At 37.9% G+C, this 20,513-nt stretch overlaps 1 protein-coding gene across 4 annotated transcripts in view; it reads left to right on the forward strand.

Moving 5' to 3' along the window:
* The window catches only part of NISCH (nischarin), a 44,884-nt gene that overhangs the window by 16,413 nt on the left and 7,958 nt on the right, over positions 1 to 20,513 (forward strand). For 2 of the 4 annotated variants that reach the window (XM_080625330.1, XM_080625331.1), the window contains exons 9-21: positions 396 to 464; positions 924 to 1,109; positions 1,305 to 1,433; positions 1,878 to 1,991; positions 2,812 to 2,920; positions 5,547 to 5,668; positions 6,519 to 6,574; positions 7,075 to 8,391; positions 8,785 to 8,959; positions 10,060 to 10,213; positions 10,809 to 10,937; positions 11,686 to 11,847; positions 13,015 to 14,391. In XM_080625330.1, the coding sequence (XP_080481456.1) occupies positions 396 to 464; positions 924 to 1,109; positions 1,305 to 1,433; positions 1,878 to 1,991; positions 2,812 to 2,920; positions 5,547 to 5,668; positions 6,519 to 6,574; positions 7,075 to 8,391; positions 8,785 to 8,959; positions 10,060 to 10,213; positions 10,809 to 10,937; positions 11,686 to 11,847; positions 13,015 to 13,643 (3,351 nt within the window). In that variant the 3' untranslated portion in view covers positions 13,644 to 14,391. Of the gene's footprint in view, positions 1 to 395; positions 465 to 923; positions 1,110 to 1,304; positions 1,434 to 1,877; positions 1,992 to 2,811; positions 2,929 to 5,546; positions 5,670 to 6,518; positions 6,575 to 7,074; positions 8,392 to 8,784; positions 8,960 to 10,059; positions 10,214 to 10,808; positions 10,938 to 11,685; positions 11,848 to 13,014; positions 14,392 to 20,513 lie in introns of those variants that run through there. The other 2 variants (XR_013957624.1, XM_080625332.1) reach the window with 2 other exon arrangements.

Genomic DNA, 20,513 nt, shown 5'->3' on the forward strand with positions numbered 1-20,513 from the left:
TATAATCAAAACATGGATACAAATCATTCAACTTATTCTGGTTTTTGGTACTATTGTCTTTATCCAGATTTGTGTAACAAATATGCTTGTTTAGATGGAAACACCTATTAATGTTTGATCTATAGTTAATAGGGTGAAACTAAGAGTCATTTGTATGTCTTCAGAGAGAAACAGGTTTTGAATTAAAACTTAACCATGCTTCTCAGTATAACCTGGTTTTCTTAAGAGCAATATTCGACTCTTCTGTTGCACTAAGTCATATGGAATGCCAACAGCCAAGAGGGAACTGTGCATACCTTTCTTTTGTTGTTGGCCAGCTGATAGTGAAGGAAGTATGGCCTGATTTATAAGATGTAATGCATTTAAAGCATACATTTTTTTTCCTCCTCCCATAGAAATTAATACCGAAGATTGAATTCTTGGATTTGAGTCACAATGGGGTGTCTCTGGTAGAAAATTTACAGGTAAGTGATGCTTTTGAAGGTGATTTTTTTTCCCTTCAGACTCTCTGAGACCTTAGAACAGATTTTCTTGGATCAGAATTTTGTTGCTTATTTTCCTCATGGAGAATAATTTAAGCCCAAATATCTTATCCTTCATAACACTTTTCATGATGCATTTCTTACTTGCTCTGGATATTATAATTTCCTTGCCAATATTGACATAGAGCATTTAGTTCTTAACTAAATTCAGTCACTGCCAGCTACATCTGTGGGTTGGTAAAAATGCAGTTGAGGTTCCTGTTCTACAAGCTTGAACCTGTGAAATGAAAAATTTCATGTCATGTTTTTCATGCTAGGCAATGTCCAGCATGAAAACCCTGTTGCACAAAAAGAGCAAGCTGCAATACAGTGTCTTTTGATATTGCTTACTGAACATGGATGGATTACTGAACATAACATGGATTTTCTGTGCTTTTATAGCACCTTTATAACCTTGTTCACCTGGACTTATCCTACAACAAGCTAACATCATTGGAAGGCGTTCACACAAAACTGGGAAACATCAAAACTCTGAATTTGGCGGGAAATCAGCTGGAAAGGCTGTGTGGTCTTAACAAACTGTACTCATTAGTCAACCTGGATCTGAGCAACAACAAAATAGAACAGGTAACTGCTGATTTTCACTATTGAATTGTACTTCAGATCACAAGCAATTGTTTTAGTGGATGAAACTGCAAATTGAAGTGCTTCCAGTTTTTTTAATTCTGGTTATCATATGTAATTTATGCATTAAATGCTCAGTCTGTCTGGTCATTTTCATTCAGCCAATCTGTATTCATCCTTTTACTAAAAAACTTTCAGATTGATGAAGTAAAAAATATAGGAAACCTCCCATGCTTAGAGAAGGTGGTCTTATACAGCAATCCGTTGAGCATCATCCCCGATTACCGGACCAAAGTGCTTGCTCAGTTTGGAGACAGGGCCTCAGAGGTAAGCCATTGTGCACTTCCTTTAAAATGGGCATGTGAACAAAATCTTTTTTCACGCCTGGTGAGGAAAGTAGTGTGAATCTTCTAAAAACCTGGCAAATTTTTGGTGTGTGTTGGAGAAGGTTGTTAGAGAATGAAACAGTATTAACATTGACTATGCTGCTGGATGTAAGTGGAACTTGTGCCTTCATTGGGTAGCAGTATGTTAATAGTGAAACACAGTTGTGCTAGAAAGGTCTTAAACTTACCGAGCACTTCTGAGTTTGCATTATAAATTGATGTTAGAGCTCCAATGTGATGATTGGTTTTGTATAATGGTTAAAATGGACCTAAGTTTGCATTAAGCTACCGTAATTTAATATTACATTAATTCCATAACTTAATGCAAGTCAGATCTGCAATTTAATGTTTTACATATTTTTGGGTGCTTTAACATGTTTTTTAGGTCTGTTTGGATAACATTGTTACCACAGAAAAGGAACTAGACACTGTGGAAGTGCTAAAAGCTATTCAAAAAGCAAAGGAGGTGAAATACAAACTGAGCAACTCTGATAAAAGGGTGAGTTGGTGCTGTGGGAAGAGTAGAATGTGCTTTGGGCAAAAGCAGCTTACAAAAAGACTTCAACAAAATAGAATTAAGGGGAATTCATTAAACTTTCCTTAGCATGAAAGTTTTTATGGCTTTTTGTGCTTTAATGTGTATGAGCTTTTAAGGTTGCTTCTTTTCCTATTTAGTTTTCAATGTAATTTCAATAATTATCTGACCTTGATTTTTGTACTGGCTTGGGAGAAGGGAAGTGGGAGGAAAATATAAGGTGACTTAATGGTGTTTACAATGAATATGCAGTTGACCCTAACCAGCCATATTTTGCTACTAGTACAAGTATTGCAGAGGTGTGATTTTACTGCTTGTCTTGCAGAGTGCTGAAATGACTTCCCCAAACTTTTTTCTTTGGGTTTTTAACAGTGAGAAAGAATTGGACCTCTAAATCCTCTTTGTCTTCTCTCATGTCTGTGCTACGTAGTTGGTTAGTCTTGTTTTGGTAATAAACTTACTAGCAGAACATGTTCTGTCCTTACAGTGTGTAGAAATTCTGGTTTCATTTGCTTGTGGTTTGTGAAAATAGCTGCTTGTTTTGTCAATACAGTGATTAGTCAGTGATCAGAATGACTTCTTTAAACAAATTCATAGTGGAATTCCACTTAATGTAAAAACAGACACTTGAGAGGATGTGACCACCTCTCCCTCAAAAAAGCTGGCTCTATCTTTGCTTTTACTGAAATTGAGAAAGCTTGTGTAGACTTATTTTAGTTCAGGATCTAATGTGTCCTGTGTACTTTGTTTTTTTTCTTTAATTGCTGCATACTTTCTTTATTAGATCAGTGAGGACTCCAGGCTCACTGCTGCCAGCTCCAAATCAAACTGTTCTTCTCTTACTGTTCGTCCTTCCTCTCCCTCTCTGCCTCGTCCTGTCAGCTCCAGCCAAGGTAATCATGTATGTATCGTGCTGCTGGGCTGAGCCTCTTGGTTCTGCTTTTCTAAGCTGCATTGATATACATGAATATTATGTGCATGGATATAGGGCTTATTAAGTCAAAGCAGAAAGACCTGGTAGTATTGGCTTAAAAAGTGGAGGCTGTATGTATGCGATTTGGCAAGACTGAGCTGTTGTTCACTGTAGCGTGAATTAACTGTAGCGGAGTTTTGGGGTACAGGCTTTTTTTCCTGCATCATCCTGCAGAAATCACCAGCAGAAGACTATATATCTGTTCCTAGTTCAGATACATATCTTCGTGGAATACCAGGGCATATATAGGCAATGTTTAAAAGCTGTTCCTCTACCTGTTCCTTTTCTGCAAAATGTGAGCTCAAGCAGCATGTTCCATTATTGCTTTTTTGCAAGAGCTGTATTTCTATCAAACCACAAGGAAGATAGAAAAAGATGAATAAATGACAGCTGTGGGATTAGTGTTCTTCTGGCTGAGCCTGTGATTTCAGCATATCTGTTGTGCTCTACAGCACCTGCTAACCTTACCTAAAAATTACTTTTACTGTATGCTTCAAGTAAGTGTGCCTGCTGCATTAGCAACTTAGAAGAATTTATCTTCATCTTTGGCAGAAGCCTGTAAGACTGACTTATTCAGTGAATATTCATTTGTGACTGAGAAGAAGAGATAAAGATACTTTTTATTTCTTCCTTTTACCTGATTGAAAACTTAAAATGCAGGAGGATATGAAGAGTGGGAGAAGACTTTGTAACCATTTGAAAGACCGGGGATTATATTCTTGATAATTTGGGGTATAACAGTCTACTCTTCCCTATAAATCAGTGGATTGGTGGATGGGGAAGAGATGCTTGGAAAGCTTCATCTTTGAAAAAAGTCCATTACTGTGATTTCTCTAAAATAAGTAGAGGTTTCTTGGTTCACTCTGCAAGAAATAAATTGTTCTGACAGCATTTGATTGAGGGACAGGAAACTTAGATACAGATTTCATTGCTATTAGATACTTCACTTGCCATTCTAGATCTCTTTTCGTCTGCAAGCAAAATGCCAGATTTTTCCAAAATGAAGTCAATGCTTGCTTTAAAGTATTAAGCATTTAAGTTACAGGATTGAGACAGTTTGTCTATATGACAACCTGCAGTTTTATAAAGGACTAGCTGTAAAAATGCTAGCAATCACTGTGACTTTAAAAGCCATTTGTCAATAGTTTTTCTATTACAGTAAATATTTAGGTGCAAATGAGTCTTGGGAGGAAAAATGAAAATCTAGATCTTGCTTTTGAAGTATGTTTTATACAAAGTACTGTTTATAAAGAGGTTGGTGTAACATTCAAGGTTTATTTACTGTTGCCCTTCTACATAATGCTACTTTACTGGTATCTTGGGGATGGCTTGTATGAATAGTGGGAAAATGAGGAATAGGGCAGGCTATTTCTCAGCTTTAACAACATAAATTGACTATGTGCTACATATCTAATTATCAAGGGTTGTTTGCAAAATGCCAGTTTTGAGAAATCCAATTTAAAAACTCAAAATATGCTAAGCAATTAGTTTCACTGTTAGGCCTTAAATCATGACCAATGGGATTAATTTCCTGATATGCTATTTCTATGAATTTTCTGTGTAGTTTTTCTAGACACCATCTGTTTCCATAACATATTATTCAAATGAAATGTCACTGGCAAATGGCTTATGGAAAAAGATTAAATATTTATATAGGAAACAGAAACCCAAAAATAATGCTGTCATGTTATGTTTTTCCTGTCAATTTGAGTTTCCTTTTTGCTAATGCAGTGTATTGTTCAAGTAATAAATACCTCTTGTGTTTCCTCTAAGAGATGGTTTGATGTAATCTGCTAAACTTTAACATCAATCCAAAAAGACAGACACAGGAGTTTTTCTGCTCAAGCCAGAAACATATCCACACTGTAATTCTGTTGTTTTATTTGCACATTTATACAGTTGAGCTGGCTGGCTCAGTGGTAATACTGAGAATTGTATTACCTGTGAATATCACAGGTAAAAAGTCAAATGTCTGAGACTGTTGCTTTATATGCACTTCTAAGTTTTTACTAATGATTTGGCTTTGAACTGTGGAAGAATGTTCAGAATAAGGTGAGATAATTGTCTTGAGTGGCATTTGGGGGACCAGATCTTCTGAGGTTGGTGGAAGGTTTTGCACAGACTTTTGTTCACTTGAAACATATAGAAATTTGAGACAATGCTACAAAGTTTACACGAAGTGCTCTGCTGTGTTTTTTCCAGCCTGGCAATGTTTTGGTAAAAAGGTTAGTATTAACAAAGCTGATGAGTTCTGTCAGGAAGAACTCCTGCACCAGATGTAGAGATTTGAATTGTTAGCTTGAAAAACAAACTTTACCAGTCTTTAATGCAACTTTTAGTGCAGTTAAATTTGCTTCTGTAATTGGACTGAAATTCTGCCTGATATTATTTTATCCTGGCTATTATGTGAAGATATCCTTTAGCTTTAATGGTTTATGATCCAATCCTGATTATATAATTTTAATTCCACTTGTTTGGCAGATAGTATTAGACATTCATTTTGATTTTACTTCAGTGATTTTAAGAGCTCTTTATATTTGTTCTAGAAATAATTTGTGAAGAAACAGTCCTAGCCAGCAGTTTTTTGCAGTCCAGTGGTTCGACTCCTACAGACCATACAGTTCCCCAGAGATGCTTTGAAATACCAGACTCCAGGTGTAAAAATCAGGTAATTGCCATACTTCTGTTATTTTATGGTATTTTTGAGTGTTTTTTGCAAGCTTATTTCTGATGTTAAACTTGTTATCATAGTAATCCATAGCAAAGTTGGTGTTTTGATTCTCAGAGCTACTGTAATGGAGAAGTTAAACACAAATTTGAGTCAAGTCCATCTTGTAAATTAAATGCATAATCCAAGTTTACCAGACTTGCAGTGAATTGCTGTCATGATGTCATGACATTGAGTTGCTTACCCAGTATTGGTATCACATCATTTAATATCCACTTAGGTACTGAGTGTAAGACTTCTTGCATCTTACTATATCAGGTTTTGGAAGATAATTTTCTTGCTAGTAGAGTGGAAGAACCTTTTTCCTGTCAGTAGGTAACAATTTGTTATCTTCAGACTCCTGCTGTCTGACAACTTCTGCATTGTGATTTCGTTTGTTGTATTGGAAGCGCTCTTCATATGTGTGGCTTCAAGGAATGAGACAACACCACTTGGGAATCTTTTCCTTTGCTACCAGTGTTGTTGGTCTTTGTCAAGTTCCTTTACCTTTTTGCCTCACTTTGCATTACTTCAGGAAAAATTGGGTGTGCTAAAATGTTTGAGTTGCGGATTGGATCTGTTCTCAAGTCAGTAGCAGAGTTCATTCTGCCTTAATTGAATGCTGTACTTGAAGTAAACAGTGTTTCAGGGTCAAAGGATAGCTGTCTGTGGATACAGCAGTAGGGCTTTGCAGTGAGTTGGCTGGCTTTAAAAAGCAGGAGCCACCATTAACTTTACTTTTCATGTATGCTGAAGTCTGACAGCTGCTGTAAGTAGTTGATAGCTTCCAGATGATTTCTTTTTTCCTTAGGCACCTGCCTCTCTACTGGATTCAAGCAAAGAATATGGAAGTGGTCATGATATGTGGTAAGCTAGATACACAAGTTCTGGTTTAAATCCTTGTTAGCTATTGGGTAGTAACAGTGGATGCTGCATTTTTAAACCTGGCCTTTAAGGCAGAACAGTCTCTCTTATTGTATGCTGCCCCTGTTTGGGTTTCTTCAACCAAAATAATTTTCATGGTGTAAAGTGTTCTTAACTGCTGAACCCTGTGATGCAGTTGGTAGTTTAAAAACTAGCAATATTTGTATTGTACAGTCCTTTAACTCATAAAGATATGCTTACTGGGGATGGGAAATGGAAGGTGAACTAAGCATTTTGGGTTTTGCTTTCTATAAAACTACATGCTACCAGCCTTTAAAATAAATGGCTGTGTGCAGTACAAAGATGTTTTATGGAATTGCACTGATTTAACTGTAGTAATGAGAGTGAACATCAAAGTTCTGAAAAGCAACACTATAAATCATAGGTAGCTATGACTGTTTTTAAACTCGAGCTTGACTTACTGTGGCTTATCTCTTTTGAAGTTTGGATCATTCAGAGGAAGAACACTGTGCAGTGCCTGACCCCTGCAACACCATCATCTTGCCTTTTAATTGTATGTCGTATACTGCCACAAATGAAGATTTTATCCAGCACCTTTCTGCCTTGATAGTGCAGACTATGCAGAGATCACCCCCTTCCTTTACAGAGAATAAAGGAAGCCCTCCAGGTGATTCTGGAACCACAGACAAAGAAGATGGATATTTTGAAATGGGACTTCATGAAGGAGATCAGACTTTTGAGTTCAGCACTAATTCAGACACTTGGTCATCTGACAACATAGCAGTGGAGCATGTTGACATAGTCAAGATTCTCTGGAGTTTTTCTATTCACATTCATAAAGGACTCAAGCAGTTTGCTTCCTGTTTGGTTTTGACTGATGATATGCTAGCTGTGTTTGAGATCCCTCATCAGGAATTGAAAGGAAATTGCCAGCACATTCCTTCTGCCTTGAAATTAACACTGTGCTTTCCATATACGGATCTAACAGAATTTGGCTTTCTTCTGCCAGAAATCTGTTTAACACTGAAGCTGAGAAATGGTGACAACTACTTGTTCGTTGTTTCAGACTCCCAGAATCTCCAAGATTTTTATTCCTGTTTACACACACGTTGCTCTCAACACTACACACCAGTGTTACCAAGTTCCACATTGTACTGTGGAAAAGCAAATCTCCAAGAGTTTCTGTCTCAGCTTATGGAATTGAATTGCATTTCAGCAGAAGATGTTGAAATAAAAGGTCATTTCCCAACATACCTTGTTTATGGGAATAAAACCAATATTGAGAAAATCTTGCATCAACCTGAGTCAGCTGGCAATAACAAAGAATGGTCAAAAAATGTTTTGTGTTCTGCACTTTATTCTTCAGTGTATAAACCTTCTGACCATGGCCCCTGTGTGGTCCATCCATGTTGGATATTTCTAACACCCCAGCATTTGTATATAGTAAAGGTGGATTTCAGTTTACTGCCAGGTAAATGGATAGGCACAGAAGAGTTGGGAAGTGCATTTAAGTTGAATAGGATTCCGTTAGCATCACTTGTGTTGCATCCGACTCATGGTTCCATCCAGCAGAAGGGTTCATTTTTGGATGGGCATGTACTGGAGTTGCTTGTTGGATACAGATTTGTTACAGCAGTGTTCGTTCTACCTCATGAGAAATTCCACTTCCTAAGAATCTACAGTCTTTTAAGGACACTCCTGCAGGACGTTAAGACTATTATTATTTTCAAAGCTTCAAGCAAATCAGATGCTGTAAGAAACCATGTTGTGGAGGCAAACAGACATGGTCAGTCAGCAAGGTAACAATGCCCATAAAAGGTCTGTTGTGCAGTGCTGAAGTTAATGTGGCCTAGCCAGTGTGTTTGCAGTTGTCATTGTAATTCGATTTTGGCCTGTAGTATTGATGAAGTACTCTTTCATTCTGCTAATCTATAGTATGTATGAATGGTTATCCTAGACTGTACCAACATAAAATGTCTTACAGAAGGAGACTTCCTATTTCATGTGCTTGCAAACTGAGGTCATGGCAGATTGACAGCTATGCTCAGTTTACTTTAAATGATTTTAAAGTAAACTGTTAAGTGTAGAAGTTGCCTGTTTCTAATTCCTGAATGAAATACAAAGTATTCTTGTAGGAGAAGAGCTGTGTATTTCCTTAAATTTTGATGATGTGTTTTCTGGATCTCTTCTAGCTTTTGCAAGCCTCATCTGACACTGTCATCTTTATATCCATCTGAATTTCTTATGCAGAAGATAACAGAAGATAACCAGATTCCTGTTCACCTTCATGTTTCTGTGTCTCTGCAGTATGTGGCTGGGCTGAAAGGCAATGCCCTAGTTGAGTTTTTCCATGGCAATATTGCAGAGGTATTGTGCCTAGCCCAGATGTATAAGAAGATGCCTTGTGGCCTGTCAGTACTACAGTGTTTTAAAAAACTTTCCTGATGAGACTTAAATAGCTAGGCTCTACAAAACCTGGAAGGTTTTTGATCAGAAGGCTGCCTGCTATTTCATTTTTGGCATATTTTGCCTTCAGGAACCTTGATGCAGAATAGGAGTGTGTGTTATTGTATGTCTTGATATAATTACTCCAAGAATGTCCCTCTTTTTTTCTTTAAAGTGGCAAAAGGAAAGAAAACTGGAGCGGAATTACTTTGTGATGGTATCTAGCTAAATCAATGAGGGCTCTGATTCCTTTGTGTAATATGAGTGCATGAATATAACATGTGCATGGTGGTAGGTACTCCAGAAACATGAGCAAATAAACTTAGTTTCTGAGAAAGATTTATAATCTATGTGGGGAACATCAAATTTAAAAGTACAAATCTTGCCTAAAGTTCATGTGGGTTTGAGTGATAAATCATTGTGGACTGAGTACAAAAGTCAGTTGAAAAGCTCATTGAGAAATACTTTTTATTCAATTACCATCACTTCCAAATATAAGTAAGCACAAGTTAAGTTGTGCTTCTCTTTTTTACACCAGGAGAAGTTGATAAAGCAAGCAGGTGACTCATCTGAGAATTCACAATAGGCTCATCAAGCTGAGAAGATGCCTAATTGGAACAGCAGCTGTAGTGGCAAGCTGTGCTTCTGGTCCTCTCTTAAGGATCTTTGAATCCAGCCCCTCAGTAGCATCTGAAGGCTCAATAGACTTGTTGAGGCTTGGTTGGAGCTGCTTAGCTGTTGATGAAAATTTCATGTATAGGGTCTGTTCTAGAAAGTTTTGTATACTATATGTTTGTTTTCTAGTTTTCATCAGAAAACAGAATAATTATATCAGAATTATTTTTCTGTTGTGATCCAAGCACAAGACACTTTCAAGTAGACAGATACTTGACTATAGCATGGTCAGATGCTTCAGATTCTGAAACTGTTTTTCCAATAATCTAAAGTTGCTTCTAGGATGATGAAACTATCTGAAATATCAAAGTATGCAGATAACTTATAAAATGCAATTTATATCTTAGGTGGAAAATGAAGAGTTGAGACATCTCATGTGGTCTTCAGTTCTGTTTTACAAGACTCCCAATGTGGAAGTGATGGCTTGTGTGCTTCTCTCAACAAAAGCTGTTTACTTTCTCTTGGATGACTCTTTCATTCATGCTGATGAGTGCCAGTCAGGTAAGAAACTATTCTGACCCTTTAGTAAGATTACTAACTTAATCCTTTACTCTGTGTTTGTCTTCAGTTTCAGTACCAGGTTTGGTCAATATTCTTACTTGGCCCTCCTATTTGAGGGAGGGAGTGGCACAGCTTGCTGTGTGCAGAATACTTGCATAAGGCTTTTAGGTTCAAAAACCAGGGTTTTCAGTCATGGCTGCTTTTCAAAGTAGACCTTTCCATGTGCTGTTGTATCCATGCCTTTCTCAGATTTAATTCTGTAGTCCCTAGCAACACCTAGGCAGCTAATGACCCTTTCATAACCAAAATGGTAAGTGAAGGATAATGAAACTCATGGTGTGTGTTCAATTAGTGAAAGTGGTTTGTTAATTCACCTGCTGATTTAAATGTGATGTGACATGTACTTCAAGAAATGCTGCTAACAAGGAGATTTGGTTGTATTTGTTGCTTGAGAAATTAGTTGCTGTTCCCCCTTTCTTCCAAATTTCTTCCTTTGAGTATGATACAGGTATAAGATTTTAATATAAAAATCATGCTTATGGAAAGGAAGAATATTTTTTCTTTTGACTTTTTATCATATATCCTTTATCAACAGATTTTTGGAACAAAGAAGACTCAGATTGTGAAAATAGTTCTTTCCACCTCTCTTGCTGCTTTGTGCTAAAACTTAATGACTTGCAGTCAGTAAATGTTGGCCTGTTTGACCAATACTTCCGAATTACTGGTGAGTACATGTTGAACTTTAAGTTTTTCCAGTTCTGTTTGGTCTGTTTAGTCTTATCTTAGATGCATTCCTGTCTTTATTAGTGAAGTAGAAGTGTATATTTTATTTTCTTTAAAGAAATCAAGTTAATGTAACACTGGTGCTGTGCCGGTAGCTGATATGCTGTCTTGCAACATCTTAATGGGAAGTTTAATATCAAAGATTTAATTGGTCCCACAAGTGATCTTAAAAATTCACTTAGTGACATGTCAGAAGGGAAACCTAAATTCTGAGGCTTTGGCTTGCAATAAGGAGTGAAATCAAGGTACTGCCCATGTGTTGCAAAATGTGCATGCATGTGAGCATACACTGCTGTGTTCTAAAATGCCTTCTGAATGCATTGAGAGTTTTGGGGGTGAAATCTCCCTTGTGGAAATTGTTTGAAGTGACTTTATGTGTAACAAAGAAAACTGAGGGCAGTTTTTTCTGTAAGATAAATTGTAATCATAAGAAGAGGTTGAATCCCTACAGCAGTAGTTGAACAGTTAAATCCTAAGTGTACATTATAATTTCTCATGATTTAAAATATTTTCTTTCTTTTTTTTGTGGTATTTGTAAGTATTTTGTTTTCCAAAGATTTGAAAGCTTTCAGAATAATGCATATTTTCAGGAGAAGTAATCCTTTTCTGTTGACAGTTGTATGTTGGTTGAAGAAATGATAACGCCATTTACAGATCTGTGAGTGATTTATATTCTGTCTTTTCTTCAGGACATTCTGCAGATCATATAGTCACCTGCCTGACAAGAGACAGTTACAACACTCACACCTTCATACAGCAGCTTATGGCAGTTCTGTCCTTGCTTGCACGAACACCTTCACCTGAACCAGTAGATAAAGACTTCTACTCTGAATTTGGGAGCAAAAACACAGGTAGGTAGTCTTTTCAATTTGTCATGAGTTACTTGGGCATCATACTTAGGGCATTATCTAAAGTGTACTGATGAAAAACTCTTTCGAGGGAAATTTATGCATCAGTTGTTTCCCATTTCATACTTTAACCAGACTCTCTGACTTTAATTCTTACATGTTCCTTATCTAAACAGAATTGTTAAATACAAAGTCTTGCACATATGAAGTTAGTGATAGCTTCTTGAGTCCAGCAGAAACAGCACTTCCAATACAGTATTTTGGGGTGTACATTAGTGTAGCTCTACTGCAAGTTTCAGCCTAACCTATAAAGTCATCAAAAAACAGTGAAGGTAACAAAGACTGAAGGTTATTTTTTTCTGTTTGGTCAAATAAAAGAATCCTGTCATTCTGTGAGAATGTGGTGAAAACTAGGCTTTTTTTTAAGGTGTTAGGTTTAATTCCTATATGAGGTGAAATCGTTTGCTTAGAATTCTGAATCTAGTTGAAGGCACGAAATAAAATGGCATTTCCCTGAAGAATGACTGTTACCCTTACTGTGCTAAGAAGCTGTGTAAGCCCAGAAAGTGCAAGGTCTAATGGGAAGGCATCTTTTATTAGATCAGTTTATGTGAAAAAAGCTGGCATGCTTCCTTAAAGGTTTTCTCTGTTGTATTTCACCACTTTTAGGGAGTAAGGAACTGTGTCACCTTCTGCCCTTCCAGAATGCATAAAAATCAGAATGATTTTCCTTTTTTGTTTTAATTTCTGCTTTTTCTCTCTGCTTAAAAGAAGCAGGGATTTTGTTTGTGCTCTGTGATCTAATAATGCTTTCAGTGTTTTCAGAACTGGAGAGTGGGAAGGAGGCAGAGGAGGTCAGATGGTGGGGGGGTGGATCATCTCTGAGAATCCAGCTGTATTTATTTGGAACCTCTTCTGCCAACTCCCTGAACTAGTTATGTGGCTAGAAATTTGCGGAAAAGTATGTTGGTAATGCAAGAGGAGACTCCAGTAAGGATCTGCAATCCAAATACAATTCTTCCGATATTATACATAAGTAAAACTGTATATGAATAGATCCAAACCTTGAATTCTTCCAGCTGCAGCCAACTGTCAAAGGTTAGTTGCAGATGCTAATACATTAAGAAAGTATTTTAAAGTGCTAAATATAAAAATGTATGTTTCTTGCAGGAAAAATGGAGAATTATGAACTCATTCACTCTAGCAGAGTAAAATTTATTTATCCAAATGAAGAGGAAATTGGGGACCTTGCTTTTCTAGTGGCAGAGAAGATGGATGGTTTGACTAATCTTCAGTCCCTCAACATCCTTCTGTATGTGTTGGCATTTCAAGTAAATCATGTTGAAGGATCTGCCCAAAATGCTAGTTTGCTTCAACCTAAAACACTTATATTAACGAGCTCTGATCTGTTTCTCTTTGATGAAGATTATATCAGTTACCCACTGCCTGAATTTGCTAAGGAACCGCCAAAGAGAGATAAGTATCAACTTGCAGATGGAAGACGAATCCGGGATTTAGATAGGGTGCTTATGGGTTATCAGACATATCCACAGGCCCTTACGTTTGTGTTTGATGATGTTCAGAATCAGGATCTGATGCAGAATTTAACACTGGATCACTTTGGAGAAACTCATAGTGTCCCAAAGGGAAATGCTAAACAAGAAGGCAGCAGGAGCAGAGAGATCCAGTGGTGCATCTTTATCCCAAGTGCAGAAAGCAGGGAGAAATTAATTTCATTGCTTGCAAGACAGTGGGAGATCCTGTGTGGTAGGGAATTGCCTTTGGAACTCACTGGCTAGTTATTGCACAGGTACATGATTTTGAGATAAAGCACAGTGTTTAAATAGCGCCTGTTAACTTCTGTATTTTAATAAGGAGGTGACGTGGACTCCCTAGCTCCCTAGTGCAGTGAACATTTAATAGTATATAGAAATATTCTGACATGTTAACTGGGGACTGAACTTCTTATAAAGTCTATTTTTTATGCAGTAGTGTATAATGAAAAAAATAATCATGACACATCCTGGGAAACTGTATGGAAAAATTAAGGAGTCAACACTAGATATGCTGTCTAGGGCTGTTAAGGTTTCTGCTAATTTTCTGTATATATCAGTCTTGCTGTTCTATACAAACTTTAATGTGTAAATAAGGGTAAATGCTTGTGTATGTTCAAGTGCAATGTTCTTTGTATGAGAAGTATTTTGGGTATTCTGCTCTAATGCATATTATTTAATGATCTTACAGTTTTACATATGTTTTTCTTTGAGGCCAAATGCGATTATTTGCTGCCAATCATTAACTTAGGAAAATTTGAGCCAAAAGCAGGTAACAGATTTTCATGTGACATTTTCATGGGAGTTCTTTTTCCTTATCCTAGGATAAAGGGAATTACCTGTTTAAAAAATCCAGTTAGTATTGTCTTGAAAGTGGAAATACCCAACATGGGTATATAAGCATTTTGTCAGCAAATAATGAATTTGTATCTCTGAACACAGTCTTTCTTTTGCTTATCTTGTCAATACAAATAAAGTGTAATTTGACAGTTTTCTTTTGGCTTTGTCTTTATTTGAATTTATTTTGTGTTTGCAGGATACCATATGGCAGTTCAGCAGCACATGCTATGTTCCTAGAGTGTGTTGTAAAGTATGAAATATGCAGCAAGATGAAAGAAGAAAGTAGTTTATTCTATTATAGCAAGTTTTTACTGGTCCAGAAATAGAGCTGTCATGGAAACGGAGGATCTGCGGCTTCTAAATACAATTTAAGGAGGTTATATTTCAAGTACTTTTGCTTCTTCGTCAGATATTAGGACTTTGCTTTCCAAGCTGTCATCCAAGTTGGCAAGTTTCAGCCTAACTTATAAAGTCTTGTAAGTAATCAAAGGACAGTGAAGGTAACAAAGTCTGAAGGTTTTTTTTCCTTGCTTGGTCAAATAAAAGAATTCTGTCACAGAGTTATTATCATGCCCAATAAGCTTATCCTTCCCTGTGACAGTAAAGTCCTTAGTATTATGAACACTGAGACTTTGAAAAAAGACTCCTATATCCACTGGGAATAAGAAGGGAGGAAACAGTTTTGATACATATGTGCCAGATGATGTTGCTTAAAACTGATGCTCCTTAGGAAAACACATAGAAGAAATTAGGTTGGAAGAGACTTCTGGAGGTCCAGCAGTCAAGCTCACAATAGGGCAAACTTCAAACAGATTGCTCAGGGCCTGGTCCAAACAAGTTTTGAATTTTCCCCAAGAATGGCAAGTCCACAGTGGAGCTGGAAATCTGATGGTTCCATGGAGTATTTTTCCATGCTGATGTGGAGCTTGGCTGTGCTCCAGATGCAAGGAAATGTTGCAGTCAGTGCAAGGATGACAGACACAGGCAGCCAGATTGTACTGCAGGATGCAGTGGAGTTCCCTAAGCAACCAAAGAGATGAGGAGCATTACTTGAGTGCTTCTCTTCTCACACTTCAGCAGAGGAAACTTAACCCCTTTCAAGATTAGACCAAACTGAACTATTAAGGTAGGTACTCTTGAGGACTATGGTAGACTCTTGGGGAAAAGTAAATTTTCCTGTATTTTAGAGGTCATCTGTTCCCTGAAAAGCTAAGGATGCTTATGTTCATGTAAGCTTAATCATCATCAGTTAGGAAAAACCCCTAATTTCTAAAATAAAAAAATCTAGGGAAAACATAATTAAAAGCTTAGGTCTTCATTCTTTCTGATGTAAATTTTTTAATCACTTGTAATTCTTGTAGGTAACACTTAGGAGGAACCTGTGGCAACTTGAGTAGTCTGATATGCAAAGCATTTGAGAATTTACCAGATAAGTAGATTATTTACAATGTGATAGAGCACTGGAACAGGTTGCCCAGGGGCATTGTGGAGTCTCCTATGTTGGAGATATTCAAGGCCCGGCTGGACAAGTTCCTGTGTGATGTACTCTAGGTTACCCTGCTCTTGAAGGGGTGTTGGACTAGATGATCTTTTGAGGTCCCTTCCAACCCTTGGGATTCTGTGATTCTGTGGTTTATGGTTTAAGTGAATGCAAAGGGAATCTGTATTGAGTCCTTTGGAACTATTGAGCCAAACTATTAATGAGCCAACATGAATAGATCTGTCTAGGGAGTTATACTTGTCATTATTTCCGGATAAGCCAACCTTGCTTCCATCTTTTTCGTAAGGCCCGTCCTGGGGGATGCCCTCTGCTTGAGTCAGACCCGAGTTCTCTTTCTAAGCATCTTTTGTAAAGCCCAACTGTTCAGATTTATTTTAATACATTAATGCATATCATAGAATCTTGTATTAGAATAAGCAAGGATAATCCCCTCTTGTTACATAGTTTGAGCAGTCAAGGTCTCCTTGAAGATTGTATTGCAGCAAGAACACAGCTGTGATTAAACTTGAAATTCTTTGAAGTCCACAGCTGTTTAAAACATTAAATCTGTCCCTTTAGATCAGATTATTAATCCAGGGCAAAGGTACAATTTCCCTTTGAGTTGTTGGTAAACTGTGATCACATTTTAAGATGAACAAAATGTTCAGTCATTCATTAGATACATACGACAGTATTCTTCCAGTTATTCTTCCATTAAGTATCTCAGCTGTGGTGCTACCAGAATTCTTTATTTTCAGGTCATCTTTTTCTGATAAATAATCTTTTACACTCTAGCAAGGAACACATGGGCTATGTGAAGTAAAGTGTCTTCTCTGACACTTCAGCTCTTTTTAATTTTTCTCTTTAAAAAATAAACCCCAACAAACCCAAACCAAGAAATCCTCCTTCTCTCCTGTCACCACATATCTGATACCCTGCTCTTTTGCCCATGTTAAAATCTGCTGGAGCTACAATGATTTGGGTGCGGATTTCTGTTTATTTAAGTGCAGTGCTAAGCTGAAGGATTCTCTTTACTGTCATTCCTCAGCACCAGCCTGTTGTTTAATTCTGATGTAATTGTTTGTTTCTATACAAAGGGATTTATTTAAAGAGTTTTCCTTGAAAATGCACAATCCTTCATCCTGAGCTTTATGAATTAGCTGGTTGTTTCATTTCATAAAGGTTTCTCAGAGCTTTCCGTAATTACTTTCTAGAGAAAGTTCTGTAAAATTAATTGTTTTGTAAGTGGTTGTGGTCACATGAGACAGTCTTGATTTCTTCCTTCCTTTTTGCAAGAGTGCTATGGAGCCTGCATGTGTATTTTTCTTTAGTAATCCTTCATACCCAGATCTTTTACAATTTCCAACCCTATTTAACATTAAGACAACATCTGAGTAGCTAAAAGTGCGTGTAGGCAGGTGGAGATAGTTGCCTGAAGAAGGTACCTGCTAAACCATCTTAGACTTCCATAGTCTGGCTTTGCAGCTGGTGTAGATGTGTCACCCTTGGAAGACCCATGTAATTATTTATGTTCAGTGACATCTGCTGAAGATCTGGCCAAAAGTTTTGAAACTTCCCTTTTATTACAATTGGAAAATTCCATCTGAATTTCGTTAGGAAGGAAAGTAAATAAGGTGCTGACCTGACCTGAGCTAAACTGCTGTCTTTGTAAAAAAACATGATAGAGTGACCTGCATCCTGTCTGTCCTGTGTTCATTCCTGTGCTGCTTTTACAGCACTCTGTGATCTGCCTGGGTGTAGATGTACTGAATGGTGGTGTATTTACATCAGCCCTCCTGATGTGTCCTCCTGTTCTTGTCAGCTTTGATAAGGAGTTTCTTTTTTAATGGAATTAATACAAAATGCTGCTACTTCTTACTTGAATGTACTAAATCTAGTCGGAGAAGCAGCAATGCAAGGAAAAGTGTGAAGTGTGGTTCAGAGCAAACAGATTGCTAACTCCTGTTTCTTGCTGTCTACCTAATTTTGAAGGGCAGTTAGTAATTTGGAAAGCTAAAAATTAGTGTGGAAAAAGGGGGGATATGAAACTCACTAGACCAAAAAAGTGCTAAGGACTCTGTCCAACACTAGAAAAAGCCCAACACCTGAATAGGTGCATAAAGAGTAATAGCCAGGGTTGGTAAGCTGGGCACAAAGCCCTTGTGCTTCAGACTTTAAGAGAAGATGACAAGAACTCACATCATCTCTAAAGATTGTTGAAAATGATGGGATAGTGGAATCCAAACTCCTATCTTTATCATGCTGTTCTCAGGCAGGCATGTTATAGGCCCTTTCTATCCCTTATAGGTAACAGTATGTGAAGGATAAGCAGCCATCACCATGGGGAAAACACACTGCCTCTTTGATCACGCTGATGTGAGCAGGTGCCGAGTTTCAATAGCTCAGCCTGTTCAAAAGATTTTTACTCAGACTTCTAATTCATATTCAATATCTGTGGGGAATTTAGTGCTTGACTCTCTCAGAACAAGGCCAGAGCACTGCTTAATAGGTGAGAAAAGTACAAAAATAAAACCAAGAGATGGGACGTATGTAGCTGGCTTTCACTGCAGGAGCGTATTTAAAGGAACTGGGAGTCAATAGCAATGAACAAGCCAGGACTTCCAGCATTTATGTACTGACATTTGTACTGCTGCCCTTCGAGGTATCTACCTAACAGGATGTGAGCAGCTGTGATAATTTCTTCCTGACTGACATGACAACACTGTGCTCAGGCAGCTCTACCTGTCTGCTTGGACCATTGCATGTGTGCACGTGTGAGAGAGAGATAAGTGAACTCCTCTTTGCTTACTGTATGACCCTTCTGGTTTTTTGTTTTGTCAGTGAACTTTAATAAAATTCCTGTACTTTCCAATTTGCCAAGATGAAAAAAAGGCAAAAAAAATTAGGGTTGTATCCTAGTCTCTTCACCAAGAGCTTCAGGAGTAGGTTCAGTAAGTGTGGTACAGCTGACCCTCTTTCTACACACAAGCATTTCTGGATTGGTCTGTTTAATCTTTTGGTAGTACCTCATAGCCTTCTTACACACTTATAATTCAGAGCAAAGGGACTTTATGTTCTTTCCTAGCTTTCTAAGAAGAGTGAAAGGAGAGTCCATTTCTCCCTGTGGATATAACCAACTAGTAGGTCCAGCAGAAGCCATGTGGACTGTATGGCAAATCCTTTGTCCTGGCTCTATAATTTCTGTAAAGATTGCTTAAACAAAAGATTTCAATAGCAGGAAATTGCCCAAGCTCGCCAGGGCTGCACACATCACAGAGGAGGGCTGGTGACCCAGCATTTTAAACTGCAATGTCTGACACAGGCACGGAGGCTGGAAGCGTTTGTAGCTATATCCTTTGCCTTTATCCAGGCTACTCTTTTTTTTTCCCATGGAACAGGTTGAGTAGTTTTTGCCAGCAGTTTCTCAACTCTGGATGTTAATGTGTTCAAAGAAAAAAAAAAAGCCAGGTCTTAGACGAGTTATTTCGGAGGACCCAACCTTTCATCAATGCATGAAGGAAAAACAGCAAGTGAGGAAAAAATCCTGAGCAGTGCTGCTTGCCAACGGTCTGCTGATGATTTGTGAGACTGAGACCACAAGACAAATTATTAGTGTTTTGTAGAAGTAGTCTGTGCCAGGGCCAGAAGTTGAAGATGATGCTTCTGAGACCTACATCTGTGACTTCAACTGCTAAACCAGCTGCCTTCTGCTGAATGGGCAGGGGAGACACTTGACTGATAAGTCAACTGCTGTGCTTTCCAAAACAAACAAAAGCCCCCATGCTAAACCTCACAGATAAGCACACTGGCAGACAGTTGGCGACAACTACTGTATGTTTTAAAACTGGATTTGCACAATACTGTTTAATCAGATATTGACTAGGATGTGAATGAAAATCCTTCTACCCTGCCTCCACAGGGTTGTTCACATGCTCTGTCATTAGATCCTTACAAGTCTTGCCTATAAATTTTACTTCTGATGAAGGCTTTTTTCCCCCTAGTTTTCCTGTCTTATATATTCCTATAATTGCTAATGACATAGCAAGTCCCATGGCTTCATTCTTAATGCACTACTGGGTATTTCCTGGGTAAATTCTGGACAGTTTAGAAGCAAACAGATGTTGAGCTCTCTGACAGATCTCAGGATGTTTTTTTGTGGGACTTTAGAAGATTTAAATGCTTTGTGCAGATGCCTCTATATGGACTGGTCTTATGTAGACAGGAGTGAGGGAACTGGATTTTTTTATTTATTGACAGTTTTGAAGGGTGTTGGACAAAACAGTGCAATCAAAAATCAATCCAATGCATTTTGTCTCTAAGTCATAAGACTTTTATTGATGTCATCCATGAGAAAGTCCATCTGTCTGCCTAGGAGGAATCCATCCATTAGACAAGAACGGAAACAGTGTAAGTGGAGCAGTAGTTTTTTTCACCCAGCTTTGCTCCCTGTGTTGTTTCCATGCTCGTGTTGCCATCTTTGGTGACAATACCACTGCAAGTCTAATGGCGTCTTTCCACTGTGCGCTGAGTATTATTAATGGCTCTTGGTCACCCATTAATTTGGAGGCACTTGGTGCTTCACCTTCTTAATTCACAGAATCACATAGACCCAAAGTTGATAAGGGGTTTGGCGTTCCAGGTGCAGCAACAGTGATCAGTAAAGTAAGTTTCCATTCCCTCAGAGCAGTTCATAAACAGTGACTGAAACATGCTGGCTGTGCCACTTGATCAGGAAAGCAGCATCTGATGACAGATCATCTTTTGATTTTTTTCAGTTTATGCTCTGCTGTTGTACA

This window comes from Psittacula echo, assembly GCF_963264785.1.
Source record: "Psittacula echo genome assembly, chromosome: 9".
Lineage (NCBI taxonomy): Eukaryota > Metazoa > Chordata > Aves > Psittaciformes > Psittacidae > Psittacula > Psittacula echo.